At 37.5% G+C, this 20,528-nt stretch overlaps 1 protein-coding gene across 1 annotated transcript; it reads right to left on the bottom strand.

Annotated features, from left to right (window-relative positions):
• On the bottom strand, positions 1 to 19,865 carry THOC1 (THO complex 1). Its single transcript, XM_010145026.1, has 20 exons — positions 19,792 to 19,865; positions 19,626 to 19,686; positions 18,847 to 18,913; positions 17,583 to 17,701; positions 16,266 to 16,314; positions 15,669 to 15,764; positions 15,314 to 15,396; positions 14,736 to 14,809; positions 14,056 to 14,164; positions 12,748 to 12,879; positions 11,535 to 11,635; positions 9,727 to 9,793; positions 9,508 to 9,558; positions 8,823 to 8,893; positions 7,460 to 7,555; positions 6,493 to 6,558; positions 4,189 to 4,272; positions 3,813 to 3,960; positions 2,275 to 2,353; positions 1 to 296 (listed from the first exon to the last, which is right to left on the bottom strand). The coding sequence occupies exons 1-20, from the start codon at positions 19,863 to 19,865 to the stop codon at positions 1 to 3; spliced, it is 1,923 nt and encodes a 640-aa protein (XP_010143328.1).
• Between the last annotated feature and the right edge of the window lie 663 nt (positions 19,866 to 20,528).

Genomic DNA, 20,528 nt, shown 5'->3' with positions numbered 1-20,528 from the left:
TTAGCTGCTACCTTCAGTGTCACTGGTTAGGCTTTCTACAAGGTCACTTAACCCGGCTTTGTTGAGCGCAGTTATCAGATTCTCGGGGGTTGCATGTGTGCCCTCCTGATCCTGCCAGGCAACCAGCAGCTGCTTAGCTCTCATCTTCACATCCTCACTGTCCGACTCGATCTGCCATATATCAGAATCTTTCATTTCCAAGTAGGGGGCCAAGGCCTTCCATTGCTCCCCAAGCCTGTTAGCAAATGATTCTATTTGGTCACTGGTCATGGCTTTGTCCCGTTGTACCTCTGGGCCTAGAAAAACAAACCAAAAAACAAACAAACAAACAAACAAGCCAGAAATAACAATAAAAAAAGAACAACCAAAAAAGAGAATCAGTGAGACAAGGAATGTCTCCAGATACTGCAAATGATCTTCCCTGATCTGCATTTTAGACTTCCTACTTATTTACAGACTGTCTTACATCTTTCTTTTAGTTGTGAAAAACCTATTCAAGAGCTCCAAGAACAAAGATTCTTATAGATTTATTAGCTGGCTTTCAAGAGGAATATCCCTTACTTGTTCATGATAATGAAAATTTTGGTTTTTAATGTTATCTCCTCTTTGATTGAGAGAGAACTGCTAAAGTCTTAAGTACATCAGAACTGCCTCCTCCAAATGAAAAGGATTTTGGCAGGCAGCCTGCACCTTTCAGTATGAGTTGGTTAATATTGTCCTTCAGACTTTTTTTAGTTACCTCACTCAGAGTTAATCAAGGTAAAAAGTAGTTTGATTCCCTTTTACTGAGTGTCTAAAACCTCATGTTCCTATCAGCAGCAGGACTGTGGACAGGACAGCAACTTTAAGGAATTTTCTGTCACTCTGACATCAAGATAGATAAAAACCATGGAATACTGTGCTCTGCTGAGAAGCCAAGAGCTCTAGTGACTACACAGGTGGGTTGGCACATTCAGAGCTTACCATGGTGACAATCTATGGCTTATCACCTATGTTTATTTCACACTTTTAAAGAAAAAAACCCTAAAGACTGAATTACTTATGCACAGAAATTAATAATGTTCTTAATTTTTAATAAATATCTCATCCTCATGCCACCTGAAGAACCAGTTGGCATGGAGTGGAAGTTTCAACTCTCTCCAGTGCTTATCAGTCACACTCATTTATGTGAGCCAAGTTCACTACTTGAGAGGAAGGAATGGAAGATCATGAACCACAAAATAACAAAAGCACTCAGATTACTTCCCTTATTTCTAAGCACAAAGAGGCATAGCAGACTACAGCTCTGCCATCTTTGCTTTAAGACAAGATTTAATGAAAGATGTGAATTCAACACAGTGAAACCACACAGGCTATGTCACGCAGCGTTAAGTTGAAGAAGAAAAAACTCCACTATTGTCAAGCAGACTGTGGAAAAGGTCAGGTACTGGATGGAAAAGAGTAACGGAAAGGAGATTCACAGAGGTTCACAGAAAGTTTTCCTCTAACAGAAAAAACTCTTTCATCAAAAATTGCCACTGGTATCTGGTGTGTGGCTTTCACACCCTGCATACCCCATCTGCCCATGCTGGATGCAAAAACTTGCACACAGAGATACAACGCACAAGGAGGAAGGTGCTGTGAGATGAAGGCATGAATGAGGATGTAAAAAGGCAGAATCACAGACACAGGAGACGGGGAAGGACACTTAGGAGCAAGACATACCAAGGTTACAGACAAGAGACAAAAATAGAAGGACTGGTTCACAGAAAGGAACAAGAGATGGCATTTGTCAGGAAGATTGCTCTATTCACAGAGAAACTTTTGCCTTTAAGATATTTTCAATGAAGAGGAAGTAAAGATCTCAGGAGTTGGAATATATCCTTTTCTGAATGTCCCAGAACTACCTATCCCAGCAGGGGCTAGACGGAGGCACAAACCCGTGGCAATTAAAGGGCAAGCAGGAGAAGGAACATTCATGTAGGTTTTGGGTTTTGTTTGCTTGCTTTTTCTCTAAACAGCAATGCTGGCAGAAAAGGTGGAAGAGACTCCTACAGGAAGTGCTAATCGAACTTCAACAAGTTGGACAATTTCAGCACTGCAAGCCATGAAACGGAGAGGTTGCTACTGGTGTCCTGAAAAGGCTGCAATTTTGGTTTGAATGCAGTTTCAAGTCAGAAGCACTGGGGTAACCAGGATTGGTGACCCTCAGTATAAACTATAATAAACCATAGCTGCTTCTTAAAATACACATCAAGAGAGAAACTGAAAAGACTGAGAACATGCAAATCTTACTTTCATTGTTTTCCTTTAATAAAGCATCATTATCTTCCTCATCTTCATCCTCTCCTGTTTTTATTTCTTCAGAAGGAGGCTACAATGAGAGAACTAAGCATCACCAGATGAATTTTGTGTTTGAAGGGAAATTCTACAGCTCTGTGATTGTTTCTGCAATGTGTGTTAGAATAGAAAACTTGACATGATCCCACATGAGAATTAAAAATCACCCCCAGTCTCCTGTATCCAAACCACCAGTAAGAAGGGTTCTAATAAAACACAGTATTAACTAAAAAACCTAATGAAAGTATCCACTGACTTCACAGGATTCTCTCTTTTTCATAGTAACTACAACTAAATGTTACATACCTAACTTTGTTACTTACTTTAAAAAAAGCAACAAACCCACTTTCTGTGAAACCACTACTGATTTTATTAATTCTTCTTCACTACTTTTATTCCTCACTCAGGAATTCCTCAAAGTTTTCTGTACTTTCAAAATTCTTAAAGGTGGCAAACAAATAAGGAAACAATAAACTTTTCACTCTGATTTAGCTTTTGATCAGCCAAGATGACAAAGACTTCCTCTTTTCCTGCGTTTCAATCACAGGCTTTATCTACGTATTTGATTCTTGCCAATACATTTGGTACATGGCAACAGTACCATCAGGAATACTGCGTAAAGTGATACCTCAATGTATTAAACAGCTTTCTCCTCCCAGTATTTTTTCTAAAATTGCTATTAGCCACGAGTTAGCTCTGATGGCTGAACGAACAAAAGAGCTATATATTACAACCCAATCTTTACACCTCAATGGTTTCACATGACAGACAATACAGAAGGATGGGTTCATAGCCACAAGAAATTGCTGAGTTATGTGCTAACTCAAAGGTTTAGAAAGTGCTCTCTTCCCCAACTGTTCGTCTCTCTTACCCTTGTGCATAAAGTAATCTGAAAGACCTCTCCCTGGCCTCAAATATGTACTGTCGAACATGCAAAAGGTTAATGTCTTAAACTTACAGCTCCACAAGGTTTATTTTTCTTTACATATTTTAAAAGTCAGGGAGCTGATAGAACAGCTCTGGTAAACTTTGCTGTAAAGCTCCGGTAACACTTAGGACAGTATCTTCAACGGCTCAGCCTGACCCTCTTACTGTCATCCCCGTAGCCACAACTACTGACTGATACTCATACACCTTATCATCAACTTACATCTTCAATAAAAGTGGTTTGCACTGCAACATGGAACCCAGGTAGCTGACTACAAATATATTCCTGCCTACCAATGGGATTGCCACAGTCGTTTGTTCACAGAACACAAGGCAGAGCTCAGAAGTTACTTGGTTAGTCAATGTTACACAGCCCAGTGTTACTGGAATCTTCATAGATTAGACCAGTTTTATTCGTAATTTTTATTTTAGAGTACAAGCTGCATTTTTTTTTCCCTGTGTTATTTTTTTGCCCCCTCCATCCCCACGTACCAAACAGACTGCAGAGAGCCAAGTGGGAAGTCAAACGAATTCAGCATTTATTATTATAAGATAATATTACTTACAGGCAGTTCCTTGGCTAATTTGATTACCATGTTTTCTAGATATTCAGGTAAACTCTTGAATTGTTGGTTTGTTGGCTGGAAGAAGTGGGGACTTCGGCGTGCTAGAAGTCTCAATGCTCTCCAGCCATAGTTTGAATTGTTCACAGCCCTATAATAGAAGAAAAGTTTGGTTAGTAACAGTCTGGCATCTATAAAAGCACAGAAAAAGATCTGAGACATTTACTAAATAATGTAATTCTGTCCAACCTTATACATTTTTTTGTATGTTACTGGAGTCCTGCACAGGTAAGAGTAATGCACAGAACAGTCTGTTTTCTTTAACAAACATTAGAGAGATCATAAAAATACTGTGAAACACAACCACAGATTGACATACTTATACTTATTTTCAACCATGTTTTCAGGGTCTGCTTGTTCAATAGCTTCTTCAAAAAATTCTTCCAACGTTGGCATATATTCCCTAAAAAATAAAATAAGGAGCTTAATACTCCTCAAAGTCTACTCAAATAGCTGGTTTTTAGTTCCTTGATACACATCTCAAGCTTATCCACCAAAGAAAAAAAAAAACCAAACTAACCTACTCGAATTTAAGAACTGCAAATACGCAAAGAATCTGTTTGATACACGTTGCTATAAAATTACTTATTGCATAATCACTGAAGTATACTAGCACCACCTATTATATGTATTTAAATCTGCTACCACACCAAAAGGTGACATGAACATCTGTTAACAGCATTCAGTGAAAAATGACTATGGCACATAAGGTAAGAATTCTGGCAATAAGGTAATTAGACTTTCATAAAAAGCCCGTTAACAACTGGCTGCATTAGAAACATGCTGCCACTCGCACAGCTCACAAGCGCTCATGAATCTTAGTTTTGTGCAATTTGACGGGGCAGGAGGATAAGTCAAACATGGCCCTTTATTGCTTCCACTCGCCCATTTCAGTTTAATCTACTACTAAAAGCTAGACTGCTATTACTTCTCAATTTCACTTATTTATGATCACTAATAGTAGAGCAGGAAAAATATTAAGTGCTTAATCTTGTAGTTAATTATCTCATCTTAGTGGCTCCCTGACTTGCTCAAATGTTCATTTCTACCCCCATGGTGATCCCTGTACCTTCTGCTGAAGGTACTTCAGTTAAAGCACATTCAATACATGTCCAAAGTCTACAGGCATCAGGAGAAATTGATTTATGCAAAGTGCACTGAAAAGCACCTGAACTCCCAGGCTCAAAGAGACATGATCAGTGGCTTACGCCAGTCCAGCTGGAGGCCCATCAGTAGTGTATGCCAGGGCTCAATACTGGGGGTAGTACTATTCAGCAGCTTCATTACTGACCAGCTGCTGATGGACAGAATACAGCTTCAGCAAGTTTGCAGACAATGTAAACAATAGGAGGAGTGGTTAATAGACTAGAGAGTTGTGCTGCCATTCAAAGGGACCTCTACAGACTGTAGGAATTGGCTGACAGGAACCTTACAACATTCAGGAAAATGAAATGCCAGTGGAGATGAACAACCCCAGGCATCAGCAGCTAGGGATTGACAGGCTGGAGACCAGCTTTGCAGAAAAGGTCTTTGTGAACATCACCGTGAACACGAGCCACCAATACACTCTCCTGGGAAAGAAGGTCAGCGGCATCCAGGATCGCATTAGGAAGAGGGCTGCCAACAAGTCAAGAGAAATGATCCTTTCCTTCTTTTATTCAGCACGAGTGAGGCATCTCTGGAGTGCTGGCTCCAGTTCTGGGCTCCCCAGCACAAGAGACACAGGTCCATAGAAATGTCCATGCATGGACAGGAATATCTGACATCTGGATTGCAGACAACACCAAGTTAGGCGGGAGTGTCAATCTGCTTGACAGTCGGGAGGCTCTACAGAGAGATCTGGACAGGCTGGATCGATGGGCTGAGGCCAATAGTATGAAATTCAGTAAGACCAAGCACCAGGTCCTGCACTTGAACACAACAACCTCCTGCAATGTTACAGGCTTGGGAAGGAGTGGCTGGAAAGCTGCCCAGCAGAAAAGGTCCTGGGGGTGTTGGCTGAATATGAGCCAGCAGTGTGCCCAGGTGACCAAGAAGGCCAACAGCATCCTGGCTTGTATCAGCAATAGTGTGGCCAGCAGGAGCAGGGCAGTGATCGTCCCCCTGTACTTGGCACTGCTGAGGCCACACATGGAATACTGTGTCCAGTTTTGGGCGTGTTCAGAGAAGGGCAACAAAGCTGGTGAAGGGTTTATAGAACCTATCTTAGGAGGAGCGACTGAGGGAACTGGTGTTGTTTAGCCTGGAGAACTGGAGGCTCAGGGGAGACATTATTGCTCTTTACAACCACCTGAAAGGCGGAGTTACAGGACAAGAGGTAATGGCCTTCAGTTGCGTCAGGAGAAATTTAGGTTAGATATTAGGAAAAATTTCTTTACACAGAGGGTCATTAAGCTTTGGAACAGGTGGCCTATGGAGGTGGAGGAGTCCCCAAACCCTGGAAGTATTTAAAAGACATATGGATGTGGCACTGAGGGACATGCTTTAGGGACCCTGGCAGTGCAGGGTAAATGGTTGGACTCGATGATCTTAAAGGTCTCTTCCAACCAGATGATTCTGTGTAATTTTGTGAGCAGAGTGCTAGAAGTTAATATTAGACAACTATGTAACATCTTTTACCTACCTATTCTCAGACTTACAAGCTTCCATGTTATCAGGACATAAATTCCAAAGGCGGGTCAGTTCCTCACTGAAAAGAGAAGTATAAACACATATTAAACTCCATGTTCATCATTCCATCATTCTGTGCTCCATCACTCACCAAACAGACACAAAAAACCACTACAGAAATTCTCACCTCAGAGCCTTTGTAACAAAGCATACCATAAAAAATCTGTGATACATACCTATTAGAAATTACCAGAAGTGACAGAAATCTTACCTGTTTTTGAAAATTAGGAAAATAATGTAATAAATTTCTACTATAATCATTTGCTGATCTATGGTCAGAAACAGCAACAAACTTTCTTTCCAAACTAGCTAAAGTCAGGCTATGTTTTGATAAATGAAATAATTTCCTGCTTTTTCAGAAGAGACATTTTACTAAACACTCAGTACTAGGTTTTGAAGCTCAAGACAAGGTAAAAATTTCCATATGTAGGTTGGGTGAACTATTACCCAAAAGACTATCATTTCTCCTAAAGGAGGAAGTGGAAAAATGCAGCACTTAGTATCACGCAAAATACGTTGCTTTTATCAGAAAGGACATACCAGAACAAATTCTTTGCCCTGGGGATAAGATAGCAGTGGGTAGTATTTTAAAACCCATGGCATAGATACATTTTAAGCAAAAACATACAGATAAGTATAAAAATTGATCCAATGAGTACGAATTTTCATTTGAAACTTACAGACTATTCAAAAGGGATCTATCTATAAGAGATGACTCTGAGGAAAAGAAGCCTACTGCAAGTTTTAAAAGAGCTGATATATCCCTTTGTGGTCATTCCCTGGCAGTTCCAAAGTGAGGAAGTTTGAAAATCATTGATGAGAAAAATCAGTCAGTGGCAAAAAAACCCAAACATAAAAACCTGAAAACCAACTAACCAATCAAAACCCAGAAACCCTGTAATGAAAGAAAGTCAACATACTTCCCCATAAGGATTTTTTTGTTTGGTCCTTTTCCTAAGAAGTCCTCTGGAGCTGGCCTCTTTCTCACAGGCCTCATTGGCTTAGAATCAGGAGGTCTAAAGAAAAAAAAAAATATAAAAGCTTTTCAGTATCAAACCAGTAGTATTTAGAGAACAAAATTAAGCTGTTTCACTTATCTGGTGCTGAGTTAAATCATAATCAAAGCATTCAGAAGGCCTGGGATTCTAGGCATGGAAAGAAGAGAGGGGAGAATAGGAGAGAGAAGATAAAGTAAGGGTAAGGAAAAAGATTTGCCAGACACCAATATTTGTTCCCTCAAAAATGCAAAGGTCTATCAAAGTCCCAATGCAGAAAAAGAAACAAAACACACTTATGCCAGCAGTACATACTAAGTATGTTCTACCCTGCTGCTGTGCTATGATTGCTAGTCCTCTTTCCCCAGGTGCACCTGATTTCATGGGATCAGAGAATGGAGGTCCCAGACCACTGAGGTTAGAGTAAGACCTACCCAAGATGAAACTCTGGCTGAGATCTAAAGGAGGAGACAGAATATTGACAGAAGTCAAATTTCATCATTTCACTAGTGCCCTGCCAACCCCCCACCCCGCAATAGTAATTTCTCTCTTCTCATATCCCCTCTCTTTTTTGCAAACAGATGAAGACATGAAGAGGTGGATCCACCTGATCTCTCCATAAACGGAAATCCACAAAGAGATAATGACCAAGCTGCTTCTCACCATGAACACGCTACAGTCCATGTGTAGAATAAATAGGATGGAAGAGGAATGTTTGGTCACCACCTCAAGACAGTTAAGTACACACATGGAGTCAAAATTCAAGTTTTGCCACTGGTTAGTTACTAATTACACAGGTAACCTTTCAATGGTGAAAGCCACCTAATCATAATTTCCTTTCAGGTAAGTGATCACCACCAAGTGGCCTAGTAAGGTACGTAAGAGGACAACTGTTACAAAACTCCAGATATGCTGCCCCATCAAAGCCGTAATGCCAAAGGCTTCATCAGAAGCAATCCAAAGCGATATATGGAAGAGTCAGGCACTAACTTCAACATAGTGTCTGCTGAAGGCAAGACAGGAGACAACATGCTCCAGTCTCCTCAGTCATTGGATCCTCGGTATTAAGAGAACAAAACACTGCCATGAGCCAGCGAGGAATGCTCTTTTGAAACTCCACATTAGGACCACCATTAGGAGCCTTCTGCATCCACAGAAGCGACACTCAACTATACAAATCTCAAGGTTGTGTGAATCATTAATTTTCAAATACATCATGGGTGCATATTCTGAAGCTGAACCACCATTTCAAACAGGCAACAGCAAGCTTCTACTTAGTAACAGTTACCTTTCTTTCACAAAGCTCGGGCAGCCCTCATTTTTCCATGAGTTCCAGTTTTCTTCAGTATTTAATATATGCTAAAGAAACATAATATTCCATGTTATTATGGTCAACAACCACCTTCAGAGCTGATCTCAAAGTTTTTAATTGAATTGTTACAATTAAAGACATAACTTTGTGTACTACAGCCTCTATTTTGAACATCATCAGTATAATCTTAAGCAGTTGGTTTAGTATATTCAAAAATAATGTACCTCTCCTCTTCAGTAATTGTGGGAAAGGCTTTATTTCTCCTTCTCTAAACAAGAAAATAGATGCAGCCAAAAGTAAAGGAAAAAAGGAAAGTAAGACAACTTTTTAAATTCCACTTGCATCTTATTCCTGTGTTTTAAGGCACAGCACTCCTTTCTGCACAGATTAAAAAAAATTTTTTTTCAATAGCCAATGTCCCCTATGCATACACATATACGAGCATTTCCATTTCTCCCCAGAAGGAAGAAGAGCACATTAATGAAAACATGGGAAAAGTGTGACTACAAAATAAGAAGATGTTATGAGACCTTTTATATTGAGATGAGATGAGATAAAGTTCTCTCAAACAAGACATCTATGTTCCAAAAGGTAGTTTAAACCAATACTGCTTTTTTCTGCTCCATATAGACTTTGTTCAGACAGGCACCAAAGTACTTACCTCTACCATTTTTGAGAATCTTTCTCCATCTGGAGGATTTTCTGAAAGAAGCTATGATTGGGAGGGAAGAAAAAAAATTAACTTTTTGCATTATATTTGTAACAGAACACATAGGAAAAAAACCCCCAAAAATCGTAGTTACAGCCTCAAAGGTCATTGATACAGTATTACATGATAAAATATTTTCCATGTAATTTTAATAGAAGTGTCTACACCAACCTGATAAACTGCTTTTGTAGTATCTTCAATCCAAAGAGACTGTTCATCTGTTAAAACATAGTTTGAACTGGAATTGAAAAAAAAAAGAAAAAATACAACAGTGTCATTAAACCAGGTTTTTTGTTTTTTTTTAAATTTTGATGAGTTCACTACACATCAAAATAGTGCTGAGGACACATCATTTACTCTACACATTTTCTGAGAGTTTTTAGAGGGGATCCGAAGAGAGTACTTTGAATGTGCTCTGGTTAAGTCCCATTAACTGGCTACGCATTAGTTTGTGGAGTTCATTAGATGTCCTTGTGGAATATACTTCCTGGTTTAGCTTCATCCAAGAGGAAGTCCATTTGCGTCATTCAAGATCACCCCAAAGCACACCAAGTGGGCACAATGAAAAGACCTACCTAAAAAACCTAACACTACCTAAAACACTAATGTAGACAAACCACACTAAAAGTAACAATCTACCAGATCACAGATCTTGAATGTCTCAAAATACTAATTCTATCTAGCATAACCTGAAGTCATTAAACAAGTTGCTTGGTGTATCTCAAATTACAATGCAATCAGGAAGGAGAAATGAAAAGAACACAGAAATAAATCCAACACAGTTCACTTGAGCTCCAAGCAGAGACCAGAACATTTTAAAAACACATTAAAAATCAGATGAGAATCAAATCTCTGTTTTTCACTGGTTCAAGAAGGATCCATTTGCAACATAACCATTAACATTCCATTTATGGTGTTCAAAAGCAATATAACATCAACTAGCTTTTTATGAAGCATTAGGTACCTTAAATAGCAAATATAAACATGATTGTGGCAATAACATGAGAGACTTAAGAACTAGCTTCTCTTAGTTAATAGGATATAAAAAAGCTCATCTTTTTTAAGGAAGGGAATTATTAGTATTGTTTTACAACAACTGCCCTAAGTGTTACAGTACACTATTTATATGTCATACCATCCTCAAATCACTGATAAATGACTGCTTTTAATGAACACTTCAATGAACTGTTGTTGAAATTACCATCACCTTTACAGGACTGAACTGCAATTCAGAAGACTTTAATTCTATTCCTTCTCTGACCCCAGACTGTCTTGGTAAATAACCTATAGAATGAGGATAATGATCTTAATCTCTTTTCTAAAGTTCTTTGAGATCCGTTTATAAAAAGCAGTATATTGCAGGTGAAAGACAGTTGCCTTAAATGTTCATTTGTTCACATACACACATAGAAAAAGAACAGAGAGTTAGGATTTTCATCACCATAACATTTCAGTAGATAGGGTTTTTTCTGTCCCATTAATCTATAAAAGCAAGAATCACCATTGCTATTTTAGACAGAATTCTGCAGCACACTAGGGAAAAATAAATCAGCAACAAATGCCACATTGTGGAGTCAACACAGATTCAAAATGATTCCACATACAAGTAGCTTGCATTGGTCTAACAACTTGCTGCTGCCAAAGAAAGACTCCTTTCCAGAAAAAACTAATTCTACAAAGATGAGCAGATTGGACTTCTGCTAGTTTGGTAAACTGCACATTATTTGATTGAGCCTAATGAACACTAGGGCCATTGCAAGGGAGAGTAAAGAATCGTGCACAGAGGAGCAGAGAAAAGCAAGACTTCTGCTGTCCTGCTGTAACAATTTCAGCCACATCCTATATTATTTATTAGTCCACAGCTCTGCATGTTTCACAAGAAACTCAGAACAAGTAGATAGAAACCCTTCTGAAATACTTTGGTTTATTACCAAGTTCTTATGTACCCATTCCCAAAACACAAAGTATTTCCACCTTACCTTTTAAATTTGACCTGTCCCTTTAGATACTGAAATAGTATTAGGTACTGCAACAAGATGTGACGGCGAAAGTTACTGTCACTCAGCTGTAAATCCATCAGCTAAATAACAAGAACAAGAATTACATTAAAAGAGACTAAACATGCAGAAGTGAAAAAAATCCAACAAACGTTTTCAAATACTCCATGGAGATTGTTTTTACAGCATGTGGATGGTAAGTCATTACAGAAGCTCTATTCAGTATCACCTATACTTTTAGGACAGTGCTTCACAAGATGCTAAGATGGGTAAATTGTCATTTAGCACAGTTTAGGAAACAGTATAAAAATTTCCAGTAAAATAAATTTTTTAAAAAGACGAGGAACTGATTGTAAAAGTAACCCAAAGATTTTTGTTTAGCTAATTTTATAGTGCTGGATTAAACAACATTTACTTTCAAGCAAGCAAAAATGTGGAGAAACAAATATTCAAGAATTTCAGTAACTGGAGCACGGCTTGCTCCCTTTTTCTGAACTACTGGCTACAACGTAAGAATTCAGCTATCACAGAAGCATTCACCTTCATCAACACTTGCACAGTGATACACTGCTTGGTTTCTACCTTCTAATCCCAGAAAGAGAAAACTCAGGGCCTACTGAGACTTGCTTTCTGTCATCTACTAATGCACACATTTATCAAGGTTAAGTTACATATTATTCCAAAACAAAGACAACAATTTTAGGATTGAGTGTTGTATTTTGGACTTAACAGTATTGAGAACTAAAAACTCTTTTTCCAAGCAATTTTAAACAAGACATTATGAGGCAGAAAATATAGTTAACACATCATCAGACAAGTTTTGAAAATTTAATTCTAAAGGAAAAAAAAAGCAACAGATCTTCAAATATGTACTCTAACCTCCCTTTCTAAATGTATTAGTAGAAATCAATTGCAATAAATGTCAGAATTACTGTATACTCTTATTCCAGACATAGAAGTCCCTGAATCATCAATAAAGAGGGGCAATCCAGAAAGAAAAAATAAAATTAAACAGAATAGAGTAGATCTTTCTAAATAAAATGATCATACAATGTAATAGGATACCCAGAGATTCAAAACCCAACTGGACATAGCACTGATACCCGCTCTAGCTGAGAGCTTTGAGCAGGGTGGTTGAATCAGACACAGGTTCCTTCCAACCTCAACTAGCCTGTCATTTTGAGAAATCACATACCTTTTCACTAGTTAGGAATTTTGCAAAATATACATGTTCTCCTCCTGTTTTTAGTTCTTCCAACTTCTTTCGGGAAGCCTGAGTGTCATCTAATTTATAACTTTTGAAAACAGCCAAAACTTCTTCTGAGTACTGTACCACATGAAAACAATACAAAAACTTTGGAGTTAGAGAATTACATGAGACTTAGTGTCAAGCAAGTAAAATAGTTTGTAAACTTGTTATCAGCCAAAGTGACTCATTTAACACTGTATATGATATGTAGGGCTTCTCTGAACACCACAAATGACAGTGAAAGTATTACTTAGAATTTCAGAATATCTAGTCATTTAAAACACGCTAAGAAAAAAAGATGGTATCGTTTGTGAACAGTGCATAATTATTTTGTTGTTTTCAGGTTCTGAAGAAAAAAGGACCACATGACGATAGTGCTATATTCAAACTCAATTTAGCTGTTCAAAAATATACAAAGAAAGGTACATAAGTGAGTGTGCATAAGTATGTATGTGAAGTGCTGCCTTTAAAAATCAATTGCAATGAAGAAAAACTCAAAAAAATTTCATCTGAAAGACTTAAACCTGGCCTTGTTCAGTTTCTCTGAAACACACTCTGGTGTTTTGGTGAAGCTTTTTTTTTTTGAAAGCTGAGAAATAGACCTTATTAACTAGATTTATATGAGAATGTCTGAGCAGATGTTACCTCTTATTACCAGAAAACAGAGAATGAAAATTAAAAAAACCAGGCTTCTTGCTATTAAATAAACATTGAGTGGCAAATTGTGAAGGAACAGTAGCTTAGCAATAAATCATCCTCAACATTTATGCTAAGCAAAGTTGAAACAGCTGGCTGAAGGGGATGTTCAAGTTACCGCTTCTATAAAGAGATTTGCTTCCTTAGAAACTTATCAACTTTAGATCATCTAAGATCAATGTCACTATTCAAAAGTAAGATCTAGGACTAGGCAGAACTATTTATCTTCTTGTAGAAAAAAACCAACTTACGAGTTCTGATTTTTGCAACAGATAAACAACAAAAATGGTACTTCTGACATCGCTGCAACATATGAAGTCTTTCTGTTACTAACTTACACAAGTTTTATTAGGAGATTTAGTGTACATCTTAATATATTAAGAGTTTACCATCAAAGGCTCACTTTGTTTTCTACAGCAAAATGCATTTCTTCATGCACTATTATTTTTCAAAGACAATAGCATTTACATTGTGCTATCCTTACGCAATCACTCTCCTATTCGTATAAACAATGATTTTTACTTAGGCTGAATGGTTGAAAACATGAACTCCGATTACCTTAAGAAAAGTTTTCCACGAGACCTTCTCATAGCACTGCACAGGATTTCTAAAATAATCTTGAAGTGACCAGAATTTTCTATACAGGTTATAATCTATTGGAATGGAACTGGGAGGTAAAAAAATAAAAAAAACAATACTGAAATTGATATATTAAATTTGAGTCCACTCAGGAACATGCAATCCCAGAAAATACCATTCATTTTGTAAATGAAACAATGAGTCAACAGTGAGCCCTTACAGAGCAATCTGTAATTCAGAATTTGTCTCTAAGAGAGTCTTCCGTCCAGTCTATTGTTACTTTCTCACCGTAAAAGCAAAAATATTTTGAAAAAGGGTACTAAGGAGTTTTTCCACTATCTGGGGAATGAAGAGGAGCAAAGCACACACAGCATATATTCAGAATCCCTGAATACATATTACCAGAAAAAGTTTTGTCAAGATATTGGGAAAATTGTCAAAAAGAAAGACTAGCAGTGGTTCTCAGCCAAGGCATGCAACTTTTTCAGATAGCCTCTTCCGGGCAGCTCCACTTAAACCGATTAAGGCGCTGCTAGGTTGTATCTAATCTTGAAAGGGCAGGAGGTAAGTAGGATTCTGAGTGCAACATTTAAGGATATTTCCCAAACAGCTCTTTACTTTCACTTTTATTTCAACTTGTAAAATAACTGTAAGCTCACCAACTTGTTGGTGCTTCATCATCTCCCATTTCACCTTCTTCTACATCCATTCCTTCTTCTCTTTCCTCAGTGTGCTAATACGAAAAAATCGTTTAAAACTTATATACAGGCCACTAATTTGCATACAGTGTTCTTTATTTTAAAGATTCTATTACACTTTAGATCACAAAGCCTAAGGTGGTAACTCAGAAGATTTCTAAAGTACTATTCCAGGAAAACGTGCAACAAATTCCCGTCTTAACACCTTACTACACTTTGCAATGGTAGCCTCTCTCTTCTCGAAAAAAGCTGAAGCGACAGCTCTATCCTCTGCACACTATGGGTAAAACTTAGTACAGTATGTGACACTGCTTATCCCTCACAATCAAATCAACTTTTTTGTCCTTAATGTCTGCACAGTTTAATGTACCAGGTAACATGTCTACTTCCACAATCAGCAGCTTGGTCTGGTAGGACAACTAAATTACGAACATACAGTGCTGAACATTAGGCACAGTAGCAAATTTTTGTGCAAATAATCTTATTCATTTACTGCAGAATAAGTGAAAAAGAGTAAAAAATGACATGGGTATTTTCACCTTCTGTCCTAGAGTGCTCTCATGTTCATTGGTATTGAAAACAGTGACATTTTCCAGGTTAAACTGACTCTGCAAGTTAAGTCCTGTGAAAAACAAAGGGTCAGTCTTAGAAGGTGTGAAGTTTGTTAAGCCTGTTCATTCAGTTAGTTGTTTATGAGATGCTGATACTAATTTTTCAGAAACAGCTTTCAAAACTTGTGTTTGAAATCACAAAAAATGAAAGTCACAATATCAAGGGTAGAAACAAGTGCAAAGTAATTTTCTCCAATTGGATTTGGTCTGCAACCACCATAAACTTACAAGATTTGGCATATTTAGTCTTCGTTAGATGTTAAGTATATGCAAAAAATCTCACCTGACTTTTCTGAAAGCGGAAATAACCTAGCCAAGAACAGCTGAATTCTTCCACAGAAGACTGTGTTTTGTGACTTAGATAATCTTCTTAGGAGGTCTAAATATTGAAAAAATTAGAGAATGTTAATATTTACCCCTCTTTCAATTTCTCATGCACTAAAACAGGACTTGCTAATTACATGACCCACATAGCTAATGAACGGAAGCTAAGATTTGTAATTTAAATACTAGTAATTTCCTCAGATCAGCCATATTTTTCCCAATGCGTTCAATCAATTTTCCTAACAGCTTCATAAGTTCAAATGAATCCTAATCAAGTACAGTCTCTGATACGGGTCTTGTCATTGTTGAGGAATAAATATTTCTCAGATGTTCATCTGTAACAACCTCCACTGAAGAAGAGATTTCCATAAGGTTAGAATAACTTTTACATTAATCAGAAAGACTCATGAATACTTGCTAGGATGAGTCATTGCCTTTTAACTTTATTATTTATTGAACACAACTCTGTGTACATCTGACTATTAAACTCCTTTCCATTTGCTGAGATAGGGAGTTCTTTAATTTCCCACCACCCCCCTGAAAAACTACAACTCACCATTGCACATTCGTAGCAAGTAGTTTTTCCCTGCGGAGTAAAACATATTCTGAAACAAAATAAAGGAATTTAGATCATTAAGCAATCACAAAACCTTCTTGAGCAGATTTTAATTCAATCACAAGCTGTAAGTATGAGTCATTCCTACTGTTAACTCTGTTTGAGTCTTCTCTTAAAAGAGAGGCAGGTTTCACAAAAATGCAACATAAACCAAGCAGTCCCACAAATTCCAAAAAAGCATAAACCACATTTAAAACCAGCCTCCATACAGAAAATACACCTCTGACATTGAACTGTAAGAGAAGCATCCATTTTTTTTTCCTGGAACACACTTTTTTTTTTTTTTTAAACACTCATAGCCTTTATTATTTACACACATAAGCAAAGAGCAACACACAGAAGATTCAGAGCATTCATGGTACTAGTAATTTAGCAGCAGGAGAAATTTTTAAGATCCTCGAATTAATGATACATAACAGTTTTTGAATACATTTGGGGACACAATGTTATCTGAAACAGAACAGTCTGAGTGAATAGCTATGGGAGGTAGTCCTGGTTAGGAAAACACGGAGAAACTGGAATGTTTTTCAGGTGTTACCTACAGAGTTGCTGACACTTGTGTTCTGACACTACTGACAAAGAGCAAACCAAGGATACTGAGATCCAAGATTTCTCATGACCTTGGAATAAAATGTTGACAGGTTAGGACTTCTATGGAAAGACCCTGAATTCCCTCTTTAATTAACAGTGCTGCAGCACAAGAAGCTCAGCAGCCTGTTACAGCAGCTCTTCTGCTATAGCACCATGGCACAGCAAGAGCATTAAACTCTCATACGTGCCTCAAAACACCAGCTGTTACTCAAGAGCAGAAATATTTTGGGCAACATATTCACCATTGCTATAGTCCTGTAATGGAGAGCTCAGCAGGGAAGTGACAAATAAGTTTTTTCCCAGCAAACTTGAGATGGAGGAATATCCTGCAGCTCTGAGGAAGAAGCTGGATAGTAAGTCAAGAGAGAAGCTACACATACAAATTGCGCACTGGAAGTTAAATTTCTGGTTTCTAAATACGACAAACACTGTATAGTGTAAAGAAAGGAGAAACAAATAAATCATCAGTCAAAATTATTATTTCTTTTACGATTAATTTTCTGACCTCTTCTGCCCAGAAAATTTCAAGTCTCAAAACAAAATGTGCTCAATGCTACTATTTTAACACAAACAGATATAAAAGACAGTTTAAAATCTGTTTGTAAAAATGGCCTGGGTAGACAGAAGCTTTGGCACAACTATACTGCATTTTGGAAGAATACCTACTGATTTCCACGTAGCAACATTTTTCTCTACAAAAGTGAAAATTTTGTCACACTGATCCAAAGGCAGGCAATCCAGAACATCCCCCAGAAGCACAAAAGGGGTTGATGCAGTGCAGATACCTATAAGGAACAGGGAGTATTTTATTCAGCAAATTTGAACCAAAATACAATAAAGCTGTATGGCAATTGAGGGACATTATGTTAAAAAAATAAGTTGCCTTGGATCCTTACAAATCCTAACAAAAAGCTAAAGTGTGAACTTCCATTTAAGCTATTTCTATATGTATACATATGCAGATGAGCTTTACAACAGCTTTGCACTAATGTAAATCAAATAATGAAGAATAAATGTTCAACAAAATCTCAAAGACTGAAACAATGTGGCATTTCTTACCTGACTGCAAGTGAATTCTTTCGGACTTCTAAATCCAAAGTTAGTTTCACTACGCATATATACATGAAGCTTGAAAGTTTTTTCCTCAAGTAAAGCATCGCTATAGCAGTGCTCCAAGTCTGTCTACCCCCACTCTATCATCTAGTAGTGCCTGCATTCCTCACAATCACAGGTCTTTTTATTCTACAGTTCATAAAACACCTACGTAGTTGAACTATACTTAACGAACAAGTCTTTCATATGTAATGTGAACAAATAACAAAGGAAAGACTGTGAAAGCCTCTTGAGAAGAGATGAGCATACTGATTTCTGACAAAAAACAGTTATAGAAACAGATTCAAGTATCTAAAAGACAGCCGTGTACTGACAGGCAGTACTGGGAGATGATCACAGCTATTCAGAAGTTATTTCTGGTTCTGCAATAACTGACAGAGACACCTACAAGTCATTTAACCTCTCTGTCTCAGTGGTCTCATCTCTAAAATTATGATGGGAGACTTCTAAGCATTTTACAGTGGTGGACAAAGACAGAAAATGCTAATTATGATGCAACCACAACCATGCATCTTCCTGTATTTAAAAAAAAAATTCCAACACAAATGTCACACATTAATTTAATTAAAGTGATTTAGTAGTATTACATTTAATATAATAATTTAATTATCATTATTTAATTTAGTGTCACACACTGACTTTAATTATATTGCACTTCATTCCTCTAGTGAACCAGATTGAATAACCACTAGTGTAAGAGCCACATATTACCAAAGCTAACTGCTATAGATGACTTGAAAAAAAAAAACCCCAAGATTTTAAAATTCCCCTAAATGATCCCTAAAACTGCCAACAGATTTAAGAGAAAGATGCTCACCTTCTGTGACTCCATTAATAGCAAGAGAAATAATTGCCAGGAGATTTTCACACTGAGCTTTGTTTATCTAAACAAACAAAACAGTGTTACATTTTCTATGCTGACCAAAATATATCTAATAAAACTAAAATTCTTGTTTCCAAGGAGGCATATTTAAAACAAATACTGACATTCAACTTCCCAAAACTTAAACCAATCTATTAAATCAGACCTGTCAGTTAACTACACGAAGTTTTAACTGAGCGAGCAACATTCCTTGACCGCTTCCAGCCATAAAAGACCCTCCAATACCTACTATGCAGAAAGAATAATTTAACTCTGAAAATTAATATCCCATATTCAGCCTTCACTCAAGTACTACCAACAAAAACTCTGCTTGATTCTTTTCATTATACTTTCCAGCTGACAGGTAGCTTTGTTACATGCTAGTAGCAGATAATCCACTCTACCACACTCTTGAAGTATAGTTGTAGAATAATGTGTGTTTGCACACAAGAATTTTAAGACATAGCAGCCTTTCATAAGCATTACAAAGAACTGCTGGAAAGGCTAACTCAACAGCTCTCCTGCAGTGTGATATCTGTAATATACTGCCATTCCACCCTATCTATCAGTCTCCTTTAATTATCTCTATTCAATCCTAATTAGACAACTTCTACATAATTACTGTTTTTAATAAGCAGTATTTCCTTCTATTTCCTTGCTGTTAAATACATTAACTTGCAAATAGAAATTTGAGTTGTATCAAAAAATAAGCTGTAGCAGTTAAAAGTACTTACTATTTCTTCTTCTACAATAACTCTAAAAGCTTGATCCAAGGTACACTTCTTTTCATTTTCACTGCAAATGCAAATATTCCACATCAATTAATAACAACTATTACGGACAAGATTACTAAAAATTATCTGAACAGGCACCTTTTGTGATCAAGTGGTATTTACTTACCTCCCAGGAATCTGGTTAAATGTGTTCAACAATGGCTTGATACTTTTGTTATTCAGAGCCTCTCTGGTGGACATCTACCAAAATATAAAGAAAGAAAAGTTACAATTCCAGTATAACACTGGAAGGATCTCCTCCTTCCTCTGACAATGGGCAGAAATGCTAAGGAATCTGTTTGCAAATTATGTGAGCTAGTCAAGCGTCACACTTCAAACCTAGGCTAGCAATGTGGTAAAAATAGTATTTCTAAGTGAAACACAGGGGGATATTTTGTTGTGACCAAGCCTGCATCTACAACAGTCTCGAGATACTCACACACTTCACCTGCCTCATTGGCAGGTTATGGCAGTTTGGGACATGACTCTTGCCAGCAGGATGGTCTAAAAATTGCTATATCCTGTAACAAGACCAATCTAATGGAGCAAGCGTCTACGCCTGCACAGCTTCTGTGCAAACCCATCCCCTGTGCCATAAACAGTGTGACACAAGCCTGGGTACATATCTAGTCCCATGGAATGCAAATTCGGCAGAAGTGCAAAAGAGATAAGCTTAAGCAATAACAAACGTTTTGCTGTAGGGGGTACGCCATATTTTAATTTAACTTCATTTTACATTAATTTTAATTAACTAAACAGCAAATCCTCCCCTTGGCAGGCTGCACTGAGCCGGTATAAAGTCGCGTACCCAAGCTTATACCACTTTACGTCAGCTGCACTCAACGCTCGTTAAAAGAGAGCCCG

The sequence above is a fragment of the Buceros rhinoceros genome, unplaced genomic scaffold (genome assembly GCF_000710305.1).
Source record: "Buceros rhinoceros silvestris isolate BGI_N320 unplaced genomic scaffold, ASM71030v1 scaffold16951, whole genome shotgun sequence".
In the NCBI taxonomy this organism is placed as follows: Eukaryota; Metazoa; Chordata; class Aves; order Bucerotiformes; family Bucerotidae; genus Buceros; species Buceros rhinoceros.
This window is presented reverse-complemented; position numbering and strand designations above follow the sequence as displayed.